Source organism: Gossypium hirsutum, chromosome A05 (assembly GCF_007990345.1).
Source record: "Gossypium hirsutum isolate 1008001.06 chromosome A05, Gossypium_hirsutum_v2.1, whole genome shotgun sequence".
In the NCBI taxonomy this organism is placed as follows: Eukaryota; Viridiplantae; Streptophyta; class Magnoliopsida; order Malvales; family Malvaceae; genus Gossypium; species Gossypium hirsutum.
In genome coordinates this window covers 16,034,067-16,043,878 of record NC_053428.1, presented here as the reverse complement: position 1 = coordinate 16,043,878, position 9,812 = coordinate 16,034,067, and the positions used below count along the sequence as shown (strand labels likewise).

Here is a 9,812-nt window from a genome sequence, read left to right as displayed (position 1 = left end):
TTGTTTCCTTAAATTGTGTTGCTATTTTTTTTTCGCTACTCAAATTCAATAAAAAATAATGGCTTAATAGTATTAAAAATCCTTTGTAATACACTACACTCGATACAGTTGTCGGATTCATATATGTGATGTTGTATTGTATTACCAAAGCAACTCAAGCTATCTCATTATATAATCATAAAGTTTAATTCATAATTATCATTCAAACTAATTTAATCATAAAACATATTCACAATTGTACATACATAATGTCTAAGTTTCAAATTCATCATTTTTATGACATTATGAAGGGTTAAATTTAGAGTTAGGACTCAAATCCAAACTCAATTATCAAATTTCAATATTGTGTCTCAAGACCGAAAACTTCCTATCTCGAGATAGACCCTACTTTATTTTTAAGGATTTTTGCTTCAAAGTTAATCTGTCTTGAGGCACGGTCCATTATGTCTTGAGATTAGGTTTCAAGACCAACCTTCACTAATTTTTTATTTTAATTTTGATGTTCGAATGTCTCGAGACTTGGAATATGGCAAAACTTAATTGGTTTCAATTTTTCCTTGTCTCGAGACAAGAGTCATTCTTTCTCGAGACTGTTTAGACATTATCTTGAGGCATTAAACATATAGTTATACAATAAGGAAAAGTATGTTCTCATGGTCTCGATACTCATTCATGTTGTTTCAAGACTAAATGGAAAAATGACCCTAAATGCACAATTTCGTATGTTCAAACCATATCAAAATATACCTTAAACATACCTAAATCTTACCTCAATGTAAGAACCATCAATTTAGCACAACCAAACATCATCAAATTGTAACCATGAATCCATCAATATCTAACCAACTACTTCATATCTTCAAACTCATGTAAAGTATCATAATCCATCAATATCTAACCATGAAATTCAGCTTTACTCTTTTAGGAAAATTACCAAATATACCAAAATGCAAAGTTAACACCAAGTCACAAATACCCTAAACACATGCCCTATAACCCAAAAATCACATATACATACAAAAGTGGTAATAAGGCATATCCTGAGTTGAGTTGTTGAGTCGAATGCTTAACCATTATAAATCTACGTCTATTCACATCCAAAATTTGCGCATGAAAACAAACATAATTTTACAATGAGTATTGAATACTCAGTGGTGTTAAAATAATCCAAATTCAATTCACACAACATAAGATTCAATCTTAAGCAAATATACAACATAATATTAACTAATTTAGTTCATCATAATTTTCTATATTCACATCATTTCTCAATTTTCTCTAACTGACGATAAACGTTAGGACAAATACGCGGATCTATATAATAAGTAAGCCCACCATCCTCTAGGAATTTGAACTTTTTTATTCTGTCATCCCAAGTTGCCTGGCAACAAATGGCTTTAGTATTTGTTTGAACTATTTTATTCTACCACCTCAGGTTGCCTGACAACGATGGATTTAATATTTGCTCACGACCGACAGGGAATTGAAGCTTGTAAATCACTGTACCAGTGACCCTATGGTATGGCAACTATACTCGAATCAAGTCTAACATTGTTTAACGGGGCATGATCATTATCTCACCATTATAACACGGTTCAACATGATATAATATCTCAATATAACATATATACCTATGTATCAAGCATATTTTTATACACACACAAATATATATATATCAGAATTCAAGCATTCAAGGTTGATTTCAACAATCACAACATCAAATTCATCATTTCATGGTTTGGGAAAAGAGACAATTACCTTGACAAGTACTTCATATTTTATTATAACGACTTATTATGCTACAAACAAGTTATTGAAATTCGATTATAAAAGCACAAACGAAAAACGATCATTTGTTAACGACTTTGGTTTTCTCTTTGTCTTGAGAAAGTCTCATGTCGTATTTAGCTATGAAATTAAACACATATATAGAAACTCATCAATCACGCAATTTAAACATAATTTACAAAAATGTAAACATGAATGCATTTTATTCAATTTTAGCCTCTATAAGCTTTATTATTCGAATTACTCGTAACTTTCAATTTTCTTTATTGGATTTAAAATCGATTTCATATTTATTCACTAGGGACCTCTAATTTTCATTTTATAACATAATTTTTTTAATAATTTTTAATTTATTCAATTTAATCCTTAATGTTCAACAATAATTTCAAAGCTTTTAAGCTTAAATCAAATTTATTCATACAACGTCCATTATTTTACTAACACTATAACATAATTTTTATCTAAAGTTCTCATCTTCAATCTCTCTCTAAACTTAGTATCTAACTTAATTCCTCAATTAAACTCCATCAATTGGTATATCTAACACTAGAGTCTTAATTATCTAAGATCATTATGTCATAATCCATCAATAATTAAAAGAAAACTCACCCAAAAAGGTCTTGAAAGCTTGCGGCAATGGAAGCAAAACTCAAGACATTTTTCTTCTTTTGTCTTTCTTTACTAGGGCCGAATGTGGAAGATGAGGAAATTCGTTTTCTATTTCATTAAACCGTCTTTTATTAATTAATTACAATTATAATCAATGGCATTATCATGCCATGCTAATTTTAATATCCATCGACCGCTTAGAACCATTACTTTTAGGGACATGGAAATATCACTAATCAAATTCAACCACCAAACATAATTTAAGAATTTATGGCATTATTACATCATGCCAGACACTTTCTCTATTATATCCAAACTTTCAACCCAAACCTTAAATCCATGCCAAAATAATACTAAAAGGCCCATCATTTAAAAAGTAGGACTAAAAATATATTTTTATCTCAAATCCCCTGAATTTTTAAAAATGTATAATAATTTATTTAGCCTTCTAACTTTATAAAAAATTATTTCTAACTATTTACTTAAATTTTTTGGTTCTTTTTGCCTTTAAACTTGTGTGTTCTTTAATCAAATCACCCAGAAATGTTTGAAAAAATTAACTTTTTCAAACTTTGTTGACATGGCATAAACATGAATTGCCACTTGGATGAAATGTAAGCATTTAATTAATTTATTTAAATTTTAAAAATTTTAAAAATAATATTTAAAATTGTTTTTAAAAATAAAAAATATTAAAAACAATAAGAGTTAAACAAGTTTTAATATATATTTTTAAAATTTTAGAAAATTAATTAAATGCTGACATGTCCTATACATATACGTGACGTCAGTAAAGTTAACAAGCGTTGATTTTTTCATCTGTTTTGGGGTGATTTGACAAAAACATAATTTCTAGAGCTAAAGTAGATGAAAAATTAAATAGAGGGCTAAAATGAATTTTTAATAAAGTTTGAGGGAAAAAAAGGGCCTTAAAAAAAACATATTTTAGATGTGTTTAGGATGAAAAAGGAAAATGCCTTTATTATTTATTGAATATTATTTGAGTAGTTTTTTGGTTAGTCAAATGAGATGAGACGTTAAAGAAACATCATAAATGCTGGTGGAGAATATGGCAAACAGAACGGGTTTGGGGTTTGGGGTAACCCAAATGTTTTGTTGTCTTCAAAAACAGATTCTTCATTTGGGGCCCAATTTGTTTTTAGGAAATACCTAAAAGAAACATCCACAAAGCACAAACTACAAAGGGATGTGCTAGGAATTATCCCTTTAGGTTTTATGCCATTTTGCAACGTATTCTCATATTTTCATGTTTTTCCACTTTTACAGCATTTTTTATTTTACTAACAAATAGTCAATGCATTTTGCTCCAAATTATTAATTTTTTTTATATATTTCAATTTATCTAATATTGTTGTATATGTGTCACTCGTAGATTCGTCACCTCAAAACACAGAAATATGCTCATAATATTTTATATTATAATAATTATAGGATGACATTTTTTAGAATTAAATTAAAGATATGATTCTTTTATTACACCTCAAATATAACCTTGTTATAGGATGAGATCAAGTATTCTCACGCTGATTTCGCATTTTTAATTCCTAAATCAGTGATTTATGTATAACATCCATTAATTGAATTTTAATTTTATTGCACACAAATTTATATTTTAATAAATTTTAAAAATACATTAAAAATAATAGATTTGAACTAAAACTACACCATTTCAACTAAAACACAATTAATTTATATATATAACATAGTTATTTCATATACATAAAAGGGGTATACCATGATTTGATCATTGTAATTTGTTTCCCTTTACCTAACTTTATCACATGCAAAGAGAAGGGAATAAAAAAGATGAAATAAAGACTCCATCAAATCAAACAAAAATGGATAAAAAGACAAAAGAATCTTAAAAAACAAAGAGCAAAAATCCAACTAAATAACTTCCACAAACATAATTCTTTTAATATCTATATATATATATTATCAAACTGGAGTTCAAATCTCATACATTCACAAGTTTTTTTCTAAAAATTTATAAGTGAAATTTTAAAAAATTTTAAAATTAAAATGTGTTGTCAGTCTATGCTTTTATAAAATTTAAACTTTAATCCCTATATTTTAAAAGTTAAAAATTCAATTCTCCTACATCATTAACATTGTTATTATTTTTCGTTAAAATTTATCAACTTAACATTAATTAGTTTGTTCTCATATGACATGATATATAATTAATGAAAAATAAACATGAGATAAGTTGATAAATTTTATCGGAATTACTAACAACAATAATAATAAGAATATGATTTTTAAATTGAAAAAGTAAAATAATTAAATTTTTACCTTTTTAAAGTATAAAAACTAAATCTCAAATCTCATAGAAATATAAGGACTAAATACATATTTTAACCATAAAATGGAATATATTTTATTTAAAAAAATTGTTATTGGTTAAACTTATCATACCGTTACAGATAGTCTATTTATAAAATTTAACTCTAGTAATTTTCATATACAAATATTTATATAAGTATACAACATGAAGGCAGCTGGCCACGAAAACCTTACCACAACAAATCCGTGCGGACCGTACCATCGAACACCCATCCGTATTCTTTTTTTTTTTGGGGGGGGGGGGTTCGAAAATCTGTAGCTTTTACTTTTGTTGTTGCCTCTGTAATAAATTATTATAAAAATTTCTTAATACACATTCTTCGTGAAAACGACACTTTATTTCTCCACCATACTTTCTTTAAGAAAAAAAATCAATAATTTTTTTTTGAAAAATCAAAAGGCTCCACCTTTTAAATATTGACTTTCCTGTTTTGTGGTCCTCACACACACTGGAGCATTGCCTCTCAACTGGGCTCCACTGTTTCCAGTATTCATTCAACCGAAAATATCGGGTCCACAGAATCTACGGTCCCAAAACCATCTCCGTATACGATACGTATACCTTCCCCAAACTTCCCTTTTGCAGGGGAGGTGAATTCCTAGATTTTTATTTTGTTTATTATTTTTGGGGTTTTAACTTTGGTGCTGTTGTTTCCCCTCCTTTCTACCCACAAAAAGATCCCGTCTTTGGTTTGTTAAAAGAAAAAAAGAAGGTTAGAACTTGAAAGAAAGAGAGATAGAAAGAAAGAAAGAAAGAAAGAGAAAAAGAACCCTCCCAGAAAAAATGCCACCTTGGGTTGATTAGCCATGTACTTCTTAGCTTCATGGTAAAGATCTTGTCTTTGGATGCTTTTTTGGTTTATGTCATCATATGTACTACTCTTAGTACTTTGAGTTTGTTCCTCTTTTTCTTTTTTCTTTTTAATTTGCTTTATGCTTATCTTATCATGTGTGAATCTGGGTTTTTCTATTTTTATTTTTTAAATGGGGTTTATAATTGTTTTTTGACATAAATGATTGTTTTTCTCTGTGGTTAATGCCTTAACGGGGGTTGTAATCATGGGTTTTTCTTTATTTTCAATAATAAAATGAAGTATATATATATTTTTTTTCTTTGTTTTACTTTTAAATTTTTTTTTTGGATTAATGACTTGTTTATTTGGTTTGTGGGATTTTCCAGGCATTCGCGGAAGGTGGTGTTTTGACTTTTAAAGCCTAAAGAGAGAAATTTTCAATTTTTTTTTTGATAGATTGAAAGAAAAGGCCTTCAATCGTGGATGGGTTTCAAGTGGTTATCTTTATCTCTATCTCTTTTCCAAAAGAAAAAGGAAAATGGAGAAGAGATCCAGGCTGATTAGAGTCCCATTCTCGATGGTTCTTCTTCTTGGCTTTGATTGGTTTCTTGATTTCCAATGAGACCAAAGTTTGTTTTTTTTTTTCAGTGGTCAATTGTTGATGAGCTTGGAAAATTTTAGTTTCGGAGTAATTATTTCAGGAACAATCTCTTGATTGTCCCTTCTCCGAAGAAGAGAGGAAAATATACAAGGGAAGACAAAAAGAAAGGAAAAAAAAAAGAGGAAGCTCTGGGTTTGAGATTTTGTAGTGTTTTCAAGTATTTGGAGTGAATTACAGGGAAAATAAGAAATGTCAGAAGAGGCAAATTCTTGGATCAGGAGAACAAAGTTCTCTCACACTGTTTGTCATAGATTGGACTCATCTAGATTGGGCTCTTTCCCTTTGAATTTACAATCAGCCAGGAACCAGGACCGGAGTTTAGGATCGAAACCCAGGTCAACTGTGGCTTCTTCTATTCAGAAACCAGTTCATAATGATCCACAGATTCAGCCAAATCCGATCACCAACAAGCAAAGATCTGTATCCCCTGTCCCTCAGACTGTTCTGCCGGATACTTTCAAGGAAGCAAAGTCTGAGAGAAGGAGATCCTCAACTCCACATCCTCAAAGGAAAGAATCTGAGAAGCGACGTGTGGGCAAGTTTTTCCACAAGGAATCCCACCAGACAAAACGATCCGGTTCACCTGCACCGTCTTCCATTTCAAGCCCCCTTAGGCACTTGGGTTCCTTGAAGGTTTCAGATAGGTCAAAGGGCATGAAAGAATCAGCTTGGACCAAGTATTTTGACCATGCTGGAGGACGGGTTAACGCTGTAGATGCAGCTGATGAGCACACGGTTGATCTTTCCCAGCTATTTCTCGGGCTTAGATTTGCACACGGTGCGCATAGCAGGCTTTATCATGGCATATATAAGGAGGAAGCTGTTGCAGTTAAGATTATTAGGGTACCAGATGATGACAATGGAGACTTGGCTACTAGGTTAGAGAAACAGTTCGATAGAGAGGTTAATCTTTTATCTCGACTCCACCATCAGAACGTTATAAAGGTATTTCATTCTTCTTTTCTTTTCATAGTCCCCTTTCCCTATATGTATCTTGTTCAGGTATAGAATTGCTTTGAATTATTCTTGAATAGAGTATTTTTTTGCTTGTTGCTCGCACCGCATGTTTCGATTCTCACTTTAATCTCTTGATCTGATAACCAGTTTATAGCAGCATGTAGAAAGCCACCGGTTTATTGTGTTATAACAGAGTATTTATCAGAGGGCTCATTAAGGGCCTACTTGCACAAGCTTGATCATAAGTCTCTTCCATTGAAAAAGTTAATTGTTATTGCTCTCGAAGTTGCTCGTGGAATGGAATACATTCATTCTCAAGGAGTCATTCATCGCGATCTTAAACCAGAGAACGTCCTTATTGATCAGGAATTCCACATGAAAATTGCTGATTTTGGTATAGCTTGTGAGGAGGCATATTGTGATCTACTGGCAGATGACCCTGGGACTTATCGTTGGATGGCACCTGAGATGATCAAAAGGAAATCGTATGGAAGGAAGGTGGATGTGTATAGCTTTGGACTAATGTTGTGGGAACTGGTTGCCGGAACAATCCCATACGAGGATATGAATCCCATCCAAGCTGCTTTTGCAGTTGTGAACAAGGTATGTCCCCAAATCTAATGCTTCTAGGATATATATATATATAGTTATATGCATGATTCAGTTCATTTAGGTCTTTGCATATAAAGTTTTTTCTTGTGAATGAACTTCCACACCCTTGGTGCGCAAAATATAGCGTAAGACTGCATTGAAAATCTTTACAGTCAAATTTAAGACTGCATTCTATATATGGTATAACACTGAAGATTCTAGTCACATGAATGGAATTATTTGGTCCATAATGGTATACCACTAAGAAGCCATGTCATCTTGCTTGAGTGTCTCTAACAGCCTATTCAAACATTACATTCATACTTTCGGCCATTCAATATGCGGCTAATCTAACACCATTTTGAGATAACAATAGTTACTGAATATGAAGGTTTTCCATCTTTGGAAGGACATGGCTATTAGCAGATATCCTACTTGAATTATAATTGTGACATCTTTCGGAATAATTTGCTACACTTGTTAATCTTAAGTTCAACTGAGAAGCTTTTTATATGATGATTATATATCTGTAATTCTGATATCAGAACTCTTTTATTCTTGTTAGAATCTGAGACCTGTTATCCCCAAAGACTGTCCACCTGCAATGCGAGCTTTAATTGAGCAATGTTGGTCATTAAACCCGGAGAAGAGGCCTGAGTTTTGGCAGATAGTGAAGGTGTTGGAGCAATTTGAGTCGTCACTCAATCGTGATGGAACACTGGATTGGGTACCGAACTCAAATTGCCAAGATCATAAGAAAGGGCTGCTTCATTGGGTTCAAAAGCTTAGTCCAACGCACAACCCGCACTTTAACGCCTATGTTTCTTCACCTATGCCTAAACCTAAGTTCTCATGAATTTTTATTTTGACTGACCTGGCATTTGTAGTGTCACCGGGTCAATTGTAATTAAAAGGTTCGTTGTCTAAGCTTCTTTATTTGTACCTTATTGAATGAAATAGATTGGTAGGCAATGGCGTGCATGTGTGTTTCTTTTTGACATTATAAAACGAATGATCATTATTTCGAGCAGAAAGTTTTAAAAAATTGTTGAAATACAACCAAAAAAATCAGATGTCTGTTTATGTAATAATGGACCTTTTTGTTGTAATACCTTTACTGAAATATCTCTTAATTTAGGTGGGACTTCTTTGTATTTATTAGAAAAAACAATATCATTGAATGTGACCCATGTTGTAATATTGTATAGCTACAATGTAACAGACGTGGTTTTAAATTGGGAGGGTCGGTTATCTTTATAAGGATATCAATGTCAATGTGTTTCATTTTGACCCGTTCCTGTTGGGTTTTCGGAATCAAAACCTCATATCTCGTTGGACAATTTCAGGGAGGCCCATCTGTCTGTACTACTAGCTTCATCTCTTTTGTTAATCACAAGCAAACAGGTAAAATCAATAATCAAAAGAAAATCCTTCCAGAGGATTTCGATGATGTGTCTTGCTAACGTGGCATCGTCAATTTACGACTCGTAAAAATCATTAATGAACACTGTCGTTGAGTTTTAAACGAGGACACTCCAGATAACTTTCCTTGAGGGTCGTATAGATCTTGTACCATTTTTTTTAAGGTCATTGTTTTTGGGACTTTGGGTGGCAACCTGAAAGCTCTTGTGCCAAGTATCAAGTATGACATTAGATCTGAAAAGAATGTAAACATCATCAGCAGCAAAGACAAAATGTGATATTACCCGAGTATTCCTGCTAATTTTCATACCAGGAATCTCCGTTGCTTCGGTTTTCAGAAGTGGTAAGGGAAGTGAATTTTGAGCAAGAATAAAGATGATTCCCTTGTCTGAGACCTCTCTTGCTTTGTCACCATTCACCTGCGCTTGATAGCTGACAGTGCTGATGTTTGTCATAATCAGAGACCAAACCCGATTTATGGTTTAAAAATAATATTACAAATCGCCACTCATAAGGTCGATTTTCTCCATCCCCGCCGGTGGGATTCTCCCCATTTTCTCTCCCTTGAGTAGAACTTTTTTTCTCTCTACTGAGCGTCTACAGCTTTGTTTTTCCAGTTTGGG

General features: G+C 32.1%; 1 protein-coding gene across 1 annotated transcript; it reads left to right on the top strand.

Annotated features, from left to right (window-relative positions):
- Nucleotides 1-5,287: 5,287 nt before the first annotated feature.
- LOC107913968 (serine/threonine/tyrosine-protein kinase HT1) lies at nt 5,288-8,855 on the top strand. The gene is made up of 4 exons (XM_041113623.1): nt 5,288-5,591; nt 5,945-7,164; nt 7,324-7,779; nt 8,333-8,855. Exons 2-4 carry the CDS (start codon nt 6,409-6,411, stop codon nt 8,621-8,623), a joined length of 1,503 nt encoding a protein of 500 aa, XP_040969557.1. The 5' UTR covers nt 5,288-5,591; nt 5,945-6,408; the 3' UTR covers nt 8,624-8,855.
- Nucleotides 8,856-9,812: the final 957 nt, after the last annotated feature.